Source organism: Phytophthora infestans, genomic scaffold (assembly GCF_000142945.1).
Source record: "Phytophthora infestans T30-4 supercont1.1 genomic scaffold, whole genome shotgun sequence".
In the NCBI taxonomy this organism is placed as follows: Eukaryota; Oomycota; class Peronosporomycetes; order Peronosporales; family Peronosporaceae; genus Phytophthora; species Phytophthora infestans.
Genome location: NW_003303758.1, coordinates 3,681,110 through 3,701,312, shown reverse-complemented (window position 1 = coordinate 3,701,312; position 20,203 = coordinate 3,681,110). Strand labels below are relative to the sequence as shown.

Genomic DNA, 20,203 nt, shown 5'->3' with positions numbered 1-20,203 from the left:
ATCTGTAGCGCCTTCCTGGTATAGTGTGGAAGCAGTTGCTACCACTCAAGACGAAATCCCCCTTCACCACGAGCTAAGCTGTAACAACACGTGCTTTATAATAACACTGGCTCAGGCTGATTCTCAACCGGCACGACCGCACCGCACCGCAGCGCATGACTTTGTAACGTGCGGCCGCATCGGTTGAGACCAAAACCAGCGACTGCGAGCAATCAATAACGACAGCTGGTGGTTACAAATAAATATTTAGTGATCTCAGCCGGCACATTCCAAGACCCCACCAGCAAAGAGAAAGTGAACCTGAACTACATGTATATGTATTTTACTAGCAGCTCACTAGTCATGTTGCTGCATACAGAATGTCATCTCCCGGACGGGCAGCGCGTACGCCACGAACTGTCTGCATTTCATCGCTTCTATTATCGTTGCTGACCAAAAATGATGCGAGAACAGGTAAAACCAAATAAAAAAACTCGTTTTGCCTTTTCGCTTCAGCTTTATTAATAAGTAGTACATAGTTGTAAGTTAGACATGGTAGTGAACGAATGTGTACCTCGCGAACGAAAGAGGAAGTGATCTTTTTAAGGTTGAAGCAGACACCCCCATAAGATCGTGAGTCACAAATCATTTTGATTGGTTATTCTTCACTCGACCCCTACACTCTACTGTGCGGCAAGTTTAGCGCATGCGGGCAAATTGCCGCATGAGCGTCTTTTTATGAACTTCGTCGCATGCGACCACCTACCCCGTAAGCCAATTAGAAGACTCTATTTGTCCTCCTGGGACCGCATGCGGTCTATATTTCCGGTTGAGAATGAGCCTGAGGCTCAGGGTCTTCGTTAAAATGGTTTCCTATTTCAATATATTAGTAGCATCCTTCAGTCCACTGCCGATACGCAATGCCGGGGACCAAACTCACTCGCTCTCCACCATCTTAGCGTAGGTCATCAAGCCTGTAGATCACCATGCGCGAGCTTTGATAGACGGTCGCAAATCGCCGTCACGCTTACTTCGCATTCTCACGGATGAACTGCTCTACCTTCTCAAACTTGGAGCTCACGTAAGACGCCGCCACTTCGCCGTCCTTGTACACGCGGAACGTTGGGAAGCTGTCGACGTCGATCTCCTCGCAGAAATCCTCTAGCTCCTCCGCGCTCACCTTGAGGAACTTGACGTCAGCGAAGTCCGACTCCATCAGTTTGGTCACCTTGGGGGCCACCATCTTGCAGCCGCCGCACCACGGCGCAGAGAACTGCACGACCGTCAGCTTCTTCTCGCCGATAGCGGCGTTGAACTCTTCGGGGGTGTTGATCTCGACAGGCATCGTAGATAGGTGTATGGTTTGTTTGATCTTGTTGTTCCTTAGCTTCACTGCTTGTCTGTAAATGCGATTCTGAAGTGCGTGGCGGCTGCTTCAGTTTTGGTCGAAGCTCGCAACGTCAGACATGGGGCCAGGTAGGACAGCTTCACTGATTGGCTCCATCCACGCCTTTGGACGTCGTCCCATTCGTTGAATAGTCTAGAAATGAAAATCAGCGGTGGAGAATCTCAGCACTTAGCGAGAAGATCTGAGTTTGGATGAAGATAGGAAAGACGAGACTCTTGTTGTGCAGTCAACATGAAAAACAAAATCTATCGATCAAGTGGACGTGCATCCGGTCAACTTCATGTTGGAGAACTTGAGCTGCACCACTTTTTCAAGATCACTTCGCTTCCAAAGTTCGTCTCAACTTCTTCTACGTGCCTCAAGCCATAAACCCAAGTTGGGGTTTACGGAGCCGTTTCCCTTCCGACTTTGAGTAGCGCAACTAAGTCGAAAAAGCCTTTTTCCTCTGCCATCTTGGCAGGCGTTAGACCGTCTTTGTCCGTCATATCCAATAGTGCTCCATACTGAAGCAGTAGCTTCACGCACTCAGCACGATGCCATTCGACTGCGCAATGTAAAGGCGATCGACGGATGGAGACAACGTTTGGGTCACCACTAAAACTCAGGAGCACTTGCATGACAGCCACATGGCCGTTCGCTGCAACATAGTAGAGGGCAGTGCAGCCATCACTATCCACGAAGTTGACGTCAACAAGCTCTTTTTTCAAAAGTGCTTGCACAAAGTCTGCCTTACCCTCCACCGCCGCATAGTGGAACGGATGTCGAGCCATCACCTTATCTACTTGTTCTTGGCCGTTCGGGTGGAGTGATACGTCATGCCGGACTAGCAGCTCCAGCATGTCCACAGACCCGTTTCCAGCAGCCTCGTGCCACACCGTGACTCCCATTTTATCCACGACGTATTTGTCTGCTCCGTTGCGCAACAAGAAGTCCACCACGGCCGTAAACCCTCCAGCAACTGCTTCATGAAGAGGTGCGTGGTTGGTTCGATTGCACAAATTCACATCCGCTTGCGCTTCTTGGACAAGGAACTTCACCATGTCCTCCTGTCCGTCCTGACATGCAATGTACACTGCGGTCACCCCCATCTCGTTCTGTTCGTTCACATTGGCGCCTGCTTCTTTGACAAAGTATCGTGCTAACTCCACAAAGTTGCCTTTCACAGCATACATAAGCGGTGTGCGTCCTCTCGTGGTGTGGCAGTCCACCAGATAGCCGAAGTTTACCAGTAGCCGACAGACGTCCAAGTGTCCATTGATCGCTGCCTCATGCAACGGCGTACGTGCATATTTCTTTCGACCACCAGCTAAATGAACCTCGCCGGCCCCGAGTTGCAGCAGCAATTGCACCACCTCGCACTGTCCTTCACTGGCCGCGAGGTGCAACGCCGTCGAGCCATTGTGGTCCTGTGTGAGCTGCAGGAACTCGCTCGATTCCTCGTTTGATTCATCTAAAAGAGTTCTCAGCGCTACACAATCTCCGGCCTTGGCAAGATGCAACAATTGACTGCCACGATCCAGGCGCTTGTTGCCCTTCCACTTGGAGCGTCGTCGTCCCATTCTTGCCAACCAAGATAAGTGAGCTCCTGACGTGTGATTGGGTAATCAAAGCTCTAAGAAATGGTACAGTAGTCAAAACCTTCCCAGTTTCAATTTGGGTGGCACGATGGCAGATGAAGGTTTTGGCAGTGCGAGGTTGTTGCGGATCGAGCAGCTGCGACACGTACGAACAGTGCACTCGCCAGTATTTATGGCGCTTTGTGTTGCTAAACGATCTGCGTAGGCAATTGCAAATATCAGCGACGGCTTTTTCCAGCTTCGCGTCGTGCTGTACGTGGCAAAAGTTGCCAGGATTCGAACGTGTGACACATGCTGAAAGGCAAATGGTGCAGTATTTTAGGTCTGGGTAATGCCGCTGATGCGGTCGAGATCCTCTCCATTGGGTACATTCTGGCGGTGTACGAAGACAAGGAAGGCGTCGTGCTGACTCGGACGCAACAGAGTAAGACGCGTTGCCACAACGCATTAAAAAAAAAAGCTGACTGAACGCATGTGTAGGTTTGCTGGCGGCTGCCATCTTCGCTGGGATGTTCACTGGAGGGCTTCTGTTCGGGTCACTTAGTGATCAAATTGGTCGGCGCAAAAGTTTGCTCTATTCGCTGCTGTTGAACGGGATCTTCGGACTCATGTCGGCCTTGTCACCAAATGTGTACGCTTTGATCGCTTTTCGGACATGTGCTGGTATCGGAATGTGCTCAAAAATTGCAGGAACTCAATTAACGTATTGACAAATTTCCCGGTGCTTTGCTCTAGGCATTGGAGGCACTGTACCAGCGATATTCACATTGTGCTCGGAGCATGTACCTGCTAATCGTCGAGGCTACTACGTCACAATAGTAGCTGCGTACTGGATGGTGGTATGTGAAGCAGCTTTCGCTTGTCTTCCTATTCTTACTGATGTGAAAATGGTGCCGTCTTTACGGCTGGATTGGCTTGGTTCATGCTGGGCCGGCCCCATGCAATGTGTTCGTGGCGAGCGTTCGCAGCCATCGTGTCGCTACCAAGCTTCGTATGCTGGACACTTACGTACAAATACGTCCCTGAAAGCGCACAATTCTTCGCTCGTCGTCGGCTGCTCACCGACGCAGAAAAAGTTGTGGACACAATAAAAACGACCAACGGAGACGACGCAGCTCACGCTACCGAGTCAAGCTCTCTGTTAACGCACCAAAACACTGGTGCTAGCGACATGAACGTCTTTGCGCCATTAGATACCGGAATTCAGACGCGGAGTAGCACGCTAAATGCGTATGGAATGCTGTTTGATCCGGTGCTGCGTGGCACGACAATGTCGCTGTTGATGTCGTGGTTTTGCTTGAGTTTCGGGTCGTACGGTCTCGCCACGTGGATTACTATGTTGTTCAAGCGAATTGGCCTCGAGGATCCGTTTGCAAACGCTTTCATCTACGCCGCTGCGAATCTTCCAGGCAATGTCATGACCGCATTGCTAATGGATCGTCTCGGTGGGCGTCGGATTCTCGCGATTTCCATGCTGCTTTCGGCTGGTTGCGCCACTGGGTTTGCTTACGCCAACTCCTCTGCGTCGGGTGCTGCAGCTATTGTCCTGCTAGCCAGCGGCTTCAACACTTTCAGCACTGCAGGCTGGAACGCCATCGATCTCATGTCTGCTGAATCGTTCCCTACAGACGTGCGTACAACTGGTATGGGTACACTCTCGGCTGCTGGGAGAGCAGGATCTGTTGCCGCGCAGTTTGTCAACGGATATCTTATCGGGCCACCGGTTCATGTAAAGCTGCTGTTGGCTATTACCGCTAGTATGATGCTTCTTGGTACGATTAGCTCTGTACTGGTGCGTGATTTCAGCAATAAGGCGCTTCCTGACTCTGTGGAGGAAATGCGGGCGAAGCACGAGAAAATAAACTCAGTGTTGTGCTAGTTGAGCTGGTAAGCCCCATCAATGACTTGTGTCGAGCCAACCATAAGTGACAACGCTGAAATAACGGCGTGTATCGATCATAAACCAACTGTAATTGAGGGCATTAAATATCTCAGGTTGCCTCTTCGTTTTATGCAGTGATCCCCAGGATCATGATAGTGAAGGCTTTTTATAGTACGGGAGTATAATACTTCGAGGTAATTTAAGATCTAATACTACCGGTATCTATAATTCTTCTGAAGAAAATTTTAATTAGAATAAATTCTTTAAATATATTAAAGAGGATACCGAACTTTTCATTTTAAAAGCGAAGGTAGAGAGTTCTAACTCCCATTTCACATGCTCAGGGCTGCTTTGAACTTGTGGATGGTCTGTAGGCACATGCTGAAAACCCTTATCGGCTTGATCCTTCTGGGCCGGTGTAGTTTACCCGTCAGACGGCTCTCTTATCCCGACCGATGGCTCTCGTTTTGCTCGAAGCTGACTTTTGCGACTGCTATGTATACTGCTCGCTCTACTTGTGCTTGGCGGCGCAGTTCGACTTCTTCTGCTGCTCTGGGGTCCAGCGCAGCTGCTCGACGCCCGGCCCTTCAGCCAATCCCGTTCCAGTTCAGCACTCCTCCTCGTCGAGTAGCGCGACTCCTCGTGCTCATCAGATCTTACCTTCGCTCAAACCAACTAACGCGCGCAGCTTATCCAGTCTTGGCGCAGGTGGCACCTTAGTCAGCAGGTCGGCTGGCATCTCCTCGCTCTGCCAGTACGCAGGCTTCAGCACTCCGGCCTTCGTATTGCATACCACAATCTTGATACGCAGATCGATGTGCTTCTCTTCGACGAAGATTCTTGCCCTCCCACTGCTTCAGTGCGGCTTGGTTGTCGACACGCAGCACGAAAGGGCGCACACATGCAACCTCCATCTCGTCGAGAAATTTCTCCGCCACCCTGCTTCCGACACATCCATGCAATTGCCATGCCGTCGATCGTGACGAAACCCCCTGTCACGGACTTGCAATCTTCCTTATCTGCGACGAGGTCCGCGTCGCTGTTTCCGACTACTTCTACATGTAGCTCTTCACGAGCTTCTCCCGATCCTCGCATACACAGGCGCAACCCACGGGTGCCTGCCAAATATCTAATGACTCGCTTGGCGAGTTTCCAATCATGCACGCTCGGACAGCGCGCACTGTGCGTCGCCTTGTGCACTGCGAAGGCAATGTCCGGTCGAGTACACCTTGCAATCCACAAAAGACTGCCGACGAGAGACTGGAACCTGGAGCGGTGTCAGTCTTCATCGGACCCGAGATCGGTAACAGTTCCGCCTCCGAGTCCGGAGCTTCGTTCAATTCATCGCTGATTAGCGTCCACACTCCGTGTGCCTTGTCCATCCCAAACGCTAACAGCGTGTCGTTAATCGTCGGCTCGTGGTCCAGCTCGTAGCCCTCCTTGTCGTCATAGTTCACGCGCATCCCAAGAAGCTTTTAAGCTTTACCCAGATCATTGATGGAGAGCGAGCTCATTCACCGAAGAAAGCGTCCACTGCGCTCTGTTCGGTCCCAGTGACCAACAGATCGTCGACGTACACGCCAACAACAGCCAGTACTCCTTCTCTGTGTCTGTAGTAGACTTATAGATCTACCATGCTCTGCGCGAAGCCAAGTTCAACGAGCTTGTGGTGCAGAAATTTGCTCCAGCCTGCCGGCTTGCTTTAGTCCATAAAGCGTCTTCTGCAGTTCCAGCATCAGCTGGTCCTTGGACGTGACTCCCAAACGCTGCAACACTTCCGCTGAGATCTTCAACTTCAGGGTCCTGACGAAGATGTCTAGCTCCTCCTTGGACGCCTTGACGTAGGCGTTAGGCACGCCACCGTGCTTCGCTGGGGCGCCCCACTTTCTTGTCAGAACGAAGATGACCTTGACGGTCGTCACCTCAATAACAGCAGCAAACGAGATCCAGTAGCTGACTCCGAATTCTTGTTCATCCTCGCACGCCACTAACGTGCCTTCAACCTCTCGATAAGGCCATCTGCGTCTCTTTTGGTTTTAAAAAACCATTGCGTGTGAAAAACGTGCACACCTCGCGGGGCGCACACGACCTTCCAGACACCGTTTGCCTCCTGTGCCTTGAATTCCTCGTTGATCGCTTTGACCCATCCTTCCTTGTAGGGACTACGCATTGCTTTCCCATATTTTATAGGGTGCGCGTCCAGCACGTTGTTCACGACGTTCTGAGTGCTCATCTTGACTTGCGCGGACTCATCCGCACCATCGTCAGCCTGACGCCCCACCGACCTAGTCACTAGTCGCTCTCTGGTCCACGACTTCTTCTTTCGATTGCGCTTCTTCTTCCTGGCACTCGCGCGGCCACTCGTGGCCGGTGCGTCTCCAGCAGCCCCCGCCTCAGCGGGCCTCGCAGTCTCGACCTCAAGCTCCTCCTGAGCTGCAGCATCGTCCTCGCTCAGGTACAGTCGTTGTATCTGTTCACTCTGGGTCTTTTCCAGAGGCTTGATGCTTCTGACGTGCTGTGTTGTCACGACCTTCCTGTCTTTAGGAAGGTAGACCCGATATCCCCTGGTCTCTTTGCCAATTCCTATGATCATACCTTGTTGGGCGCGATGAGAGAAGTTGCAGTTATCCAGCTCCCGGTAGACCGTGCACGGTGAACCAAACACCATGATCTGTTGTTGTGGTGGGAAATTAAAAAGTGAATTGATGAATTAGACTGGACTAAAGACTGAGAGTGCACTATGTTGAACTAGAGGAGCGTATACGTCAACACTTCCCCGCAACATGTGCACCGACACTGACTACCTTTTGACGACTTGCAGACCAATGAGCTCCAGCATCTTTTTGAGTCGCAGCCGATTGAGAGCTTTTGTCAAGAAGTCGGCAACCATTTCCTCAGTAGGGCAGTAAGTGATGACCACCTCGCCTCGCTTGAAGGCATCTTTCATATCGAAAAACATGCAGTCCACCGTCTTCTGCGCTTCAGAGCTTTTACCGTTCACGATCCGAGCTATCGTGGATTGGTTGTCAACGCGGGAAGCGATGGCGGTGGCGGCTCTTCCAGATAAGGACTGTAACAGCATGCGTGTCCATCGGGCTTCCTCAACTCCGATCGAGGCTGCGATGAACTCGACAGCTGTTGACGACTTCGCTACAACACTCTGGCGCCGAGTTACCCAAGCGACTGCACAACCATATACTCGCACGACGACGCCACTGATGGATTTTCGGTCCTCGGTGTTATTTGCCCAGTCTGCGTCGGTGAACAACTCTACTGGCTTAGCACTCTCGTCTTGCTTGTAGACCAATGTCATGTGTAGGGTACCTGCAACGTACCGCAAGATCTGCTTGACGGCAGTCCAGTGCGAGACCGTCGGTCGATTCACGTGTGCAGCCACTTGATTGACTGCGAAAGATATATCTGGTCGAGAAACTCTACTCAGGTACAGCAGGGCGCCTACCGCGGCTCGGTAGGGAATATGGTCCGCCAATTCGTCCTTTTCGTCGCCCGAAGTTAAGAAGCAACCTGAATTTAGGGGAAGGACGGATGGTTTGCAGTTCTCCATCGCAAAACGCTGTAGGATCTCTGTTGCGAACTGGAACTGGTCGATCGTCGTGGTATTGGCCTCGGCGTCGACCTTGATGCGCATGCCGAGGAACCAAGTGATGTCTCCCAGGTACTTCACGTCATACTTGGCGCGCAAGGCCTCGACTAGCTTCGACATGGCAACTTGGTCTGAGTATCCAATAAGGATGTCGTCCACGTAAAGGAGGACCATCACGGAATTGTCGGGGAGGACATATACGCATGCGTCTTCGCGGGTAGCACTAAATCCGTAGTCAATGAAGAACGCATTTATCTCGTCATGCCACTCCTTCCCTGCTTGCTTGAGGCCATATAGCGCCTTCTTCAGTCGCCACACCGTTCCTGGCTCGCCTGTCTCGAAGCCGCGGAGCTGGCGCATATAGATTACGGTATCCAGCGGTGCCTTCACGTACGCGGACGGTACATCACATTGGCACACGCGAAGTCCGAATCTCGTGGCGAGGGCGAGGAAGATCCGTACCGATACTAGGTGGGCCACAGGCGAGTAGGTTTCACCATAATCGACGAGAAACACTTGAGAGGAGCCTTGAGCACAGAGTCTGGCGCGCAGCCGGTCGACGTTGCAATTTCTGTCGCGCTTCACCCGGAACTTTACCGTGCAGCCGATGACGTGGGCACCAGCCGGAGGAGTGACAACGTCGAAGGTGTTGTTGGCTCGCAGCGACCCGATCTCCTCCCTGATGGCGGTCTCCCATAAGGGCCAGTTTGGTGATCTTCTCGCCTCGGCTAGGGTGATTGGTTATTTCACAACTTCACACAGGACTGCAAGAGCGTGGCCGATGAGTCGATTTGATATTCGCTCTGACCGTCGACGTCTGGTGAGCTCGGAGGTTCCGTTGATTTGTTCGACAGCAGCGTCAGTCAGATCGTCCGCATTTCTGACGACGCGCGGAGCTGGGCTTAAGTCGCTATCTTCAAGGGCTCTTTGAGGTCCACCTGCAGATTGTGGGTCGGTCACAGCAGGCCCCGTGGGACGACTTCCCCGTATTGAAGGCTCGGTCACAGCAGGCCCCGTAAGGCGGCTTCCCCGTGCAAAAATTTCGATTACAGCAGGCCTCATGGGGCGGCTTTCTCGTAATGCAGGCACTGTCACGGTCGGGTTCGCTGCTTGCATTCCCCGCGAATCCGTCTCAGCTCTAAGTGGCTCGATGGACGTACGTAAAGTAGTGTCTGGAGGCTTTTCAGCAAATGTGGGAAAGGTTTGCATGAAGACGACGTCGCACGTCCGCTGAATGCGTGGGCCACCGGCACTAAAGTATATGAAGTAACCTTTGCGTTCATTGTCGTGCCCGACGAATACACCGGCCTTCCCTCGCTCTCTAAACTTGTAACGAGTATTTCTCTTTGAGCGAGGGATCTTCGCCACAACGCGCTCTCCGAAGACGTGAAGCTGGCTGACATCGGGAGCGTGGCCATAATAGTGCTCATACGGAGTTGCATTTGGATAGCTGCGGGAAAGGACTCGGTTTCGGACGTATACTGCATGGCGGGCAGCGTACTCCCAGAGGTTGTGAGGCAACCCGGAATGTACTAAAAGCGTTCTTGCCGTCTCCGAGATCGTCCAGTTTGCGCGTTCCACCACCCCGTTCTGGTAGTGAGCATGGGGCTCTGAGTATTCACGCTCTATACCGACCGCTAAGCACACACTTTGGAAGGCCGTACCCTCGAACTCTCCACCATTGTCTGACCTCAGAACCTTGATTAAATGTGGCTGATTGTCGGACCGGCGGTTGACGATTGCAAGGTAATCCTCAAAAGCTGCAGCAGCGTCTGACTTGTTTCGTAGGAAGGAGATATGCGTAAATCCGATCCACTTCAGAGCGAGGAAGTAATGATTACCGTGGATACTTCTCTGCATTGGGCCAGCGAGATCGGCGTGGCACACCTCGTCTTTGGAGAGTTGAGGTCGAGTTGCTTTCTTGGGCGCGGAGTGAGCCGTTACCTTGCTTAATGCACACGCCTCGCACCTGTCGTTAAGTACACGAGGGCCAACTATTTTTAGACCCTTTACCTTGCCCGAGTTCTCCAGTTCCAGGATAGAGTTGTAGTTTAGGTGAGCGAGTCGCTGATGCCAGTGCCTTAAGTCATTTTTGCTGTATTTCGGCGCTTGGGCGACCAGTGCAGATGCTGCCGCCGACCGGCTGGTGCCTCCTTGCAGCTCGTAAATTCCACCTCGAACCACCCCAGAGAAGAGCAGTCTCCCGAAAACTTCACACTTGTGCCCACTGAAGCTTACGTGCATGCCGTCTTTAAACAATGCCGCCACTGAGATGAGTGTGTGGGTTATTCCTGGCACGACTACGACATCGTGGAAAACGGTGCCGCTGTCCAATCGCAGGCTGCCACGTGCAGTTGCAATTAATGTGCGCTCGTCCGCCACCTGCCTGGATAACGGGTTCGCCGCACGGTTCGGCGTCGTGAATGTCCGCGCAGCTTCCCATGTGGAAAGACGCACCTGAGTCGATCACAGGGGCACTGTTGGGTATACCTGGGTCAGTTATAAAGTGCTCTCTTTCCAGCAGTGCCCGTGGCCTTCATTCGTGGTCCTCCCAGTCGTGGTCCTCGACGGGCTTTGCAGCGGCCGGATCTAGAGCTTGCTGTGATTGTCCCTCTTCCTTTTTTTTCGCGACTGTGGTAGCGATACTGGCCAGGCGGGCTTGCACCACGGTGCCTTGTCTGGTGGACCACTGGTCGTGGTATCCTGTGGTGTGGCCTCGCCGTTGGCAGACGCCGCACACGGCGTTTGAGTAGTCGCGTCGCGGTGCCTTGGACCGACGGCCACTGAGCTCAGAAGGACTATGGTCATTTCGTTTCATTTTCCCCATTTTATCGCGCGAAAAATTTGGGGGTGCGCTGGACAGCTGTCTTCTCCCATCATGGCCAGCAATCTTCGCGAGGTACTTCACGGCTTCCTCCATTTCATGCCAGGGATTGTCCGACTGCGTCTTAATGTAGCTAAGTAGAGAAGCACGATGCTGCGGTCACGCGTTCTTGATGAACGTTGATAGCGCGTCGTCTGCAGTCGCTTTGGTCTCTTCACCATCGTTCATCGTAGCAGCTATGGTGCTTAAGCGATGGGCAAAGTCGGCGTAGAACTCGTTGGCCTTCTTGATGGTTCTGCCTAAGGTGGAGGGGGCAGCGGAGATGCTGTTCGACTTTTAAATTTTTGTTAATATAATTAACAAGTCGGTTTTGGTTGTTTTTAAGTTTATTAAGGGTGATTTGAGGATTAATTCCTATATTTTTACAAATTTTCTTAGATTGAAACTCATTAATACCATATAATACGGTTAATGAATATAAAATACTTTTTGAATCTTTATTAAAAATATATAACATAATAGATTTTATCTATATACCATATGAAATGATAGAAAAAAAATCCCATAACACCGTCACAACGTCAAACATTTTTATTGCAAAAAAAAATTTAACTCGAAGTTTTAAAATTAAATCTTTAACAAAAGGTTTTCAACGTGCTAATGGTAAAATAATCAAGGTAAAATAACAGTAAGACATCGAGGGGGTGGACATAAACGTTTATATAGAATAATTAATTTTAATAGATCTAAAAATATAGAAGGTTATGTTATTAAAATTTTATGCGATCAGCAAATATAGAGAAGCACGATGCTGCGGTCACGCGTTCTTGATGAACGTTGATAGCGCGTCTTCTGCAGTCGCTTTGGTCTCTTCACCATCGTTCATCGTAGCAGCTATGGTGCTTAAGCGATGGGCAAAGTCGGCGTAGGACTCGTTGGCCTTCTTGATGGTTCTGCCTAAGGTGGAGCTGATCTCGAGGCGATCGAGCGGGCAGCGGAGCTGCTCGCGAATTGCGATGCACAAGGCATCGAAAGACACACCTTGGAGCACATCAAAACGTCGTATGAGCCACGTCGATGCAGCACCTCCCAAGTGTGCAGCCACGACCATCATCTTGATGCTGTCGGGCCAAGCTGCCTCGTCCACCATTTCTCCAAGTCGAATCTGGATCTTGAGGCGCTTAATCCAGTCGCCGGCACCAGCGTCGAGGAAACCTTCTTTAACTTTCGCCGGTGAAGTTTTCAATTTTCACCAGCTTCGTGCTGTGCTTCTTGGAGGTTGGGGGTTCTGGGTCCGGTTCTCTGTCTCCTAAGCTCGCCATAATGTGGGAGTGTCGATGCGGCTGTTAACCTGTTGTCGTGGTGGGGAATTGGAAAGCGAATTGATAAATTAGACTGGACTAAAGACTGAGAGTGCACTATGCTGAACTAGAGGAGCGTATACGTCAACATGATCTCACCCAACGGGGGAGCCACCTTGGTAAGCATCTTGAGCGGTGACGCCTTACCGGGGTTGGAGTTCGTTGGCAATCAATTAAGTCTGTAGGCGGCATATTGCACTGTTTCTCCCCAGAACCTCGGGGGGAGGCCGCCGCCGAAGACCATGCATATGGCCATGTTCATTACGGTCCAGTGCATCCTTTCAGTCTATTCGTTGCTCGCCTGATTTCGCGCCTCGCTCCTCTGTCGCACAGAGATTGTCCTTTTGCAGAACAAATCGACATTCTCGTACTCCCGCCCGAGTCTGCTCTCAATACATGGATCTAGCACCCTAATCTCTTCTCGAAGTGGACGAGGAAGTGCTCAAACGGTTTGGCTGCCGCGTCCTTGGTCCTTGCCACGAACACCCTACAGTAATTCATCTTGTGGTCTACAATGTTTATCATATATCGGTTCCCAAGCCGGTCTCTTGAGGTCATGGGCCCCTTGAAATCAGAGCAGATTACACTACCAATCCTGTTCGTCGGCAAATGCGCCGCCGTCCTTCCTTGGCTGTTTTTTTACTGTTTCCCCTGGGCACAAGTCAGGCAGTTGGTCCGACGATGGTCGGTCAACTCAACTCCGGGGCTTGCTTTGCGCGCCAAACGCACGACTGCGTCGTAGTTTAGATGCACAAATCGCTTGTGGAAGTCCAGCAAGCTTCCGTTCTGTACGTTGCTCCCCATCTCGTCACCATCCCTTGTCGCTTGGCCCAGAGTCGCCATGATAACGTCAGACGAACGTTCAAGCGTCTTCTCTATCTTGCCGCGCACTACCAGCACGTTTCTGTATAGCTGAGCGTCGAAATCCACAGCCCCCTTGCTCCTTTCTACCATCACCCGCTTCCCGCCCTTGTACGACAAGGTGCACCCCTTGTCGTCAAGCTTACCGTACGATATGAGGCTGTGGACGACCCCAGCTGCATAGTACACTTCCGTCAATCTGACGAGCTTACTCTTACCACGCGTCGTGACGCGCGGCATAACCGTGCCCTTCTTGGTCACGTTCAAGGGCCCCCTCGTTTGCACGCAGACGTCGGCGCACGGCTTCACGTCTTCGAGCACGGACTCGTCCACAACCAAATATCTACTTGACCCGCTGTCGAGGATCCACACGTTGTCTACCTCGGCCAATACATCTCCGACGGCGAGCGTCAAGTCTGGCTTCTTGCCACTCTCCCGGCATTGCGGACACGCAGCACGCAGATGCTCGACCTTATCGCACTCGTGACACCGACGAGTCTCCTTCCTGTCTCCGTCTCCTACGGTAGCTACAATTTCTCGCCCGAGGTTCTGGTGTCTGGACGGCTCCAGCTCCCAGGCTTGCGCGAAGTGCGCCAGCTCCTCGGCCTGCTGCAGGTGTCGCCCTGTGTGTTGTCCATCTTGGCCAGCAGTACAGTGCGCAAGTCGGCCGACGCGTATGGTACGATGTTGTTAAGTACTAGGTAGTCTACTCCACCTCCCGAGGCGTCGGAACTGGCCACGAGGTACATATCGTGATCCGGCCACGTGCGTTTGCTGTCCTTAGCGAACAGTGTCATGGCCTGTGCTGGAGTGAAGTTGGTCTTAAAAGCCTCCAACATCCTTTCCATCACATACTGCAACGTAGGCAGCTGACCCCACCAGGTCTCGACCTGGTGGGGTCAAGCAGGTCTCGACCTGCTTGTTGAAGTACCTCTCTGCCATACCGGACAGATAGTGCCCGAGTAGATCTACCTTGACGTCTTCCGGCCAGGCGAACCCGCACGATGACTGTGCAATGTTATCTGCCGCTCAAACATGCGGCCCCTGTCCGATGTACAGTTCCTTGCCGTAATATGGTCTCATGGCCAGCTTCTTCTGTCTCTCGGCAGGATATCTGACCTCCACTCCGTTCTGATATTGCGCCGGAAACCGTTCAGCGCCTGGTTGCAGCTGCGCCTCTCGAGGCGGTGGAGGTGGACCCGCGGGTCCTTATACCTGCGCTGTTTGTGCCGCGGTAAACAGGCGCTGAAGCTCAGACATAGGCATACCGTAGCCCGGCTGTTGATGCCCAAAGTATTGCGGGGGCACTGCGGGCCCCTGCGGCGTCGACATGAATGGCGTTCTTGGCATGTCCGCTAGCGAGTTTAGGTGCATGCAGACATCTCTGCCGAGGCACGACGCAAATAAACGGAGTTCATCGACGGCAACATAGGCTGGTCCAGGTTGCGCGCACGCGCCCTCTCGTCGTCCATCCTTCTCCTCACTTTGTCTTGCGGTTCTTCCAAACGATCAAGACGCCCGACCACTCCATCCATTAGTTTAATCACCTTGGACATGTCTTCGGTTGCTTTGGCGCCGGTGGTCGTGATGTGACCATCAGGCGTTTTGCTGATGCCACTTCATGAGCATCGGCGGTGACTTTCTCCTCAGCAACGTCAGCCACTCCAACCCTTTCGTGATTGGATGTTGATATGGCCGGCGGCACCGATGCGTCGTTGTATTCTGTTTCAGCACTTGCGATTGTCATTAAGCTCATAATCTACTAGCCGAGCGCCGCCGCTACGCGGCGGTAATTTCGGTTTTACTCCAGATTTTTGCCATATGTACGTAAATCGACTTCTTTAGTTTCATAAATCTGCGTTTCATTTGCTACAAAATGCTGAGTTCCCAGTAAGCCGTGTAAATATTTCTACCGGTACAAAAGAGTGAGCCCCTAGCATCATACTTACCATGCTCATAAACGATTACGCTAGTGATCTTGGCAAAGTCTCTTTATTGTTGTTGGCTATCACTGTACCTTCATCTTCCACCCAGAAGCACCTGCACTTCAGTCTAAAACCGCTAAATAAAATATTTAGTTTAGCGTCGTGCTCGATTTCACGGGCCGTTTCTGAAACCTAGATTGCATCAATGCAAAGAATATCTGTCCAGCTTGCATCAAATACCCGCTTGTACTGCCTGGTTAAGCTTGTAATAAACTGCCTATTAACCACTTCGCAAACCAAACTCGCTACTTTGAAAGAAAATTAAAAGTGTTACAGTTTGAATATTTAATAAAAATATTCAAGCTGTAGCATTTTTTTATGCCTTGAAGTGTGTTCATTTTGTGCTGATTCAGAATTAGTCATTAGACACTCAATCTGTGCCTGTTATGCTTATAGCCTTTGAATATAACCATGCGTCGCAAGACGCCTTGCTGTTGTTGTTGTTGACGGCGGTATTTTTATTTGATACTTAATTGATGATTCCAAAATATTAGGCTCTAAGTTGATTAACGTTTCTTTACGGGCCTTCTTATAATAACCAAAATTGACACCTCTCATGTTGTGCTGTTATCTTACCACTGCATATAAAACCTTATTTTACGCCCTTGTCGGCAACGCGTCTACCTATTAAGAAGTATCAGAATTTTGTTGTCTAAAAAAACGCTAAGGAAACAATGGTCAAGTTCAATTCGCTTACAGTAGTAATTGTCATCAGCACATATAACTTCTTTTTGTTCACACGTCAATCTAACACTATATATCTTTGTGGATCAAGTGACAACGTTTATAAGCACAGTTTTGTTCTTACGGCCAGTCTACACGACCGGCTACTGCTGTACATGTAACGTGTACGATTTAGCAATACCAGAAACCCACTCAGATAACTTATTAATGCTAATATTTTTGCAGTAAGAAAAATGAAATTTCATTTTAGTCAGTGTAACACACAGATCCTACTGAGTACAGAGTATTTAGTATACTTAAACCATGTCCTCGGAAACACGCATGCTTACGTGTACGCTAAGCACCCTACCCTCCGTTTACTGTAGTATTCAAATATCAATAACAACATGCATTATGAAAAAGTATTTAATATTTAAACGATGCCGCCGTCTGACTTTGTGCAAATCCCCATATGTATACTGGGGAACACATGCATTTATTGATGTCAACTACACATTCTAGTTTTAACCAATTGAAGCCACCTTCGCTGCGCTCGGCAGCCAGTAGAAATATTTAAATTATTTTATCCAATGATTTGTCCGGAAAAGCGTGACAGGCACGACAATTTAGTGTGACGGACAGACAGGTTGCTGCAATAGATGTTTAAGATTGAACTACCGGTCTGCATACCGCGTTAGGTTCTTGTAGATTCGCGTTAAGGATAAGAAATGCAAAAGCGAGAACGATATTGATCTTTTTTAGTCCTTGTGTCTTCCTCTCCCAGCCATGCGCTTCTCTGATCCACACGTGTTGATGTAGCCATGTCGGGAAACGCGGGTCCAGCGTAGCTGCTCGACACACGACACGCCCGACCCTTCAGCGAATCTCGCTCCAGCTCGCGCTAATTCAGGATCGCCACAATCGATCGGCCTTAACCGCTCCATGCGGACTGTCAGGTTACAACTTCGAGTGTGTGCTGTTGGCTGAAAAGCTTCACTACATTAATACAAAGACTTACTGATGCATTGGTCGTTGTGTATGAGTAGGTGGCTCATTGAGGCGGCTTTACATGCGTTTGAGCGTGAGCTATCCGGTGAGGTGCGATCGCCGTCGCTGATCACGTTGTGGCTGGGTGCCAACGACGCTGCGCTTCCGGACGGTACCGCAGCTCGCCAGCACGTCCCGCTTGCAACATACAAGGAGAACTTGGCTACAATCGCTCGCAGCTTCCAGGCTAAAGCTCCTCGGGCTCACATTCTACTGATCACCCCGCCGCACGTGGACGACGCCGTCCGCAAATCGTGCTCACCAGTCTCTTGCGCTGAACGCACGAACGCCGCAGCAGGTGAATACGCGCAAGTGTGTGTAGAGACTGCTGGGGAGATTGGCGTAAGTGCGTTGGATTTACATTCGTTCTTCAACTCAATGTCGGAGAGTGAACGCGCGGCGTGCTTAGACGACGGACTGCATTTCACCGCTAAAGGCAACCGGTTGGTGGACGAGCAGCTGCAAAATAAGATCAATAAGGCATTCCCCAGCTTGACGAAGCAGCTTAAAGTCTGGCAGCTTCCCAACTTCCGCATTTAGATGGATGTGTAGTTTGCTATCCAATCGTCGCACACAGCGAAGCTCCAACATGTTTAAAGTGGTGGTAGCATTAATACGTAGACCACTTATCGCTATGCTGCTTATTCCATCGGCTTCACTACCTTCACGAGAGTGATGCGCAGCCTCGTACCTGTAGTGGCCGTCCTTGCGGCCGTCTACTTCATCTCAATCTTCGGAAAAGGTAACTCGCTGGAATGGCAATTACTGACCGAGTCGGTCGTGGGGCCATACTGAATAAACGGGATTTCGAGAAAGCGCGATTTTTTATCATCTCTTACGCCATTTTTAAAAGTGACAAAGCATCACTGATCTTGTACACCGGTGCAACTATCACCCGGGCCGGCATGTGCCGGCATGTGCCATCATGGCACTGCCATGTAAAGCGAACAAGGGAGGCTTCAATATTAGCATACAGGTACAGTACGCCATTTCGCGTGCGCGTCAAGTTGGTAGCTAGGTACTTCGTATAATACACGCGTTCCGAAACGAACATTGTACTGTAATTTCAATTCAATATCTTACAATAAATAGTTTATTTTGTTGGATGCCAGATATCACTTTTAAAATATTATTTACACATGTACTTTCCGACATTTTTTTATATTTATTGACAGTGAGTATTTCACCCGACTGGATAAGCGACTATACAATTATACTCCCCAACATGCATGAAATGGACTTAGCTGACCGTATTGGCAACACTCGCTCGGAATTAATTTCTAATCCCAGACACAGCGCCTTGCCGAGTCGAGGCCGGGGTTGGGCAGGCCTCAGCGGCGCCCCCTCGAGTGCAGCGCAGCAAGCGAAGAGAGGGGCGGGCCCACGGCTATAAGTCCGCAGACGAGTGCAAACGCGCTAGTGTCCTACCTTTACTCCAATTTAACCGTACTATAATAGCTGTACACGTATAAAAGTCAATGCTATGTTACCTCAGTCGGGCGAAATAACGAGTGCCATTTTTTAACTCGAATTTTTTTATGGAGCATAAAAAGGATTTTTTTTGGCTGCTTGTTTTTAGAAGAACAAAATCGAAAATTATAATATTTCTAAGGGATGTGATTATATTTTTGCAATTCTCTGGATATTCATATCCAGAGTTTTAGGGGCGATCGAAAACCGTCGACGATCCTCTATAAAATATTAGGGTGCTACATTTGTAATTATTAAAAGTATAGTGGCTTGCAAGTGATAGGCTAAAAGGACGGAGTTTCTAATAAACTACGGTAAAGCATAAAAAGCACTGGTGAATGTCGTTCCAAGCCGCCTGGGTCAACATTCACGCTATCTGGATTTAGGTGGATGTTGCTCCAATATACGATACCACCGATGGTGGGTGGTACTGTACAGTACATGAAGGCTACATGATTTAAAGAAGGGAATAAGTGAATACTAATAGGATTCATATCGAGGCCGTCTCGCGTCAAGACAGCAAGGTCGGACGACAACGCACGTTCGACCGCGGCTTCTTCATTTTGGCTAAACTGTATCCTCATACACATCAACCTTACGACGTAACGCGTAAGTAAGCCCCCCCCCTCCCTCTCACACACACACTCACACACACACATCACACACATCAGAGGAAGAAAACGTTACCACTTGGTGTCGTTCCTGTATGCAAAAGGACAGAATGTGGTGTCCGAATTCGGCTGCCAGATCGCTCATTTTCTATCTCAATTTGCCAAGTCTCTCTTGTGTTGGCGTACTCATTGACCACTGAGAAGTGCCAAGGACTGACAGTAGAGAAAATGATTCTTGCTCCGCTTCGTCATCCGACTCGCAGTATTCCTCAGCGTTCATATTTCTATGTCGCCGTCACACGAGTGAAAACGTTATCGCAGTTGTATCTCATGGCCCCCTTACGAAAGAGTTTTTGGAGTATTTTACTCCAAGTCGTGATGCGCTGGCAGAAACCCAAAGACTTCATGCAATCGAGGATCGAATAGATCAAGAAACCATAATGCTGTGGAAAAATTGTTACAGGTCTTCTTTAAAATACAGTACTTTCTTAAGCTAGGGTACCAACTTGTTTTCAAGTTTTCGAAGTTAGGGGATAGCCACTCAAATGAATGACTATCATTCTCGCTCGGTTTCTTCTAGACTGGAAGTCTTAGTGAAATCGCAATTCTTCTCTATTTTTTAAAAAGTCCTTCATTCCGCACTAGTTATTGCTTTTTGAACATACCGTAATATCCAGAGCTTCACCGGGCTTAGCACGGCATTAAGTGTTAATATTGGAGCACTGCGTGATCACCCATCAGTTTGAAAGTACCGGTACAAGAGCTGGTATCACTGGTAGTTTTTCAGTTTAACAGCATATCAGCTCAAAAATAATCACCCGGAGCCGCATACAGGCTCTAACCGCCAATCTGCTCGCCATACCAAAAGGAATTGTCACACAGAATGATAACACAATCAAGACTCTACAAAAAAATACTAGAGTCTCTGTAC

General features: G+C 50.1%; 3 protein-coding genes across 3 annotated transcripts; 1 reads left to right on the top strand and 2 right to left on the bottom strand.

Moving 5' to 3' along the window:
• Nucleotides 1-877: 877 nt before the first annotated feature.
• PITG_00715 (thioredoxin, putative) lies at nucleotides 878-1,378 on the bottom strand (the record flags this gene model as incomplete). The annotated part of the gene is made up of 1 exon (XM_002909243.1): nucleotides 878-1,378. The coding sequence occupies one exon, from the start codon at nucleotides 1,322-1,324 to the stop codon at nucleotides 1,007-1,009; it is 318 nt and encodes a 105-aa protein (XP_002909289.1).
• Nucleotides 1,379-1,770: 392 nt separating this feature from the next.
• PITG_00714 (ankyrin-like protein) lies at nucleotides 1,771-2,946 on the bottom strand (the record flags this gene model as incomplete). The annotated part of the gene is made up of 2 exons (XM_002909242.1): nucleotides 1,771-2,811; nucleotides 2,860-2,946. 2 exons carry the CDS (start codon nucleotides 2,944-2,946, stop codon nucleotides 1,771-1,773), a joined length of 1,128 nt encoding a protein of 375 aa, XP_002909288.1.
• Nucleotides 2,947-3,052: 106 nt separating this feature from the next.
• On the top strand, nucleotides 3,053-4,843 carry PITG_00713 (synaptic vesicle glycoprotein 2A, putative; the record flags this gene model as incomplete). Its single annotated transcript, XM_002909241.1, has 6 exons — nucleotides 3,053-3,109; nucleotides 3,170-3,216; nucleotides 3,279-3,388; nucleotides 3,445-3,627; nucleotides 3,700-3,825; nucleotides 3,924-4,843. 6 exons carry the CDS (start codon nucleotides 3,053-3,055, stop codon nucleotides 4,841-4,843), a joined length of 1,443 nt encoding a protein of 480 aa, XP_002909287.1.
• Between the last annotated feature and the right edge of the window lie 15,360 nt (nucleotides 4,844-20,203).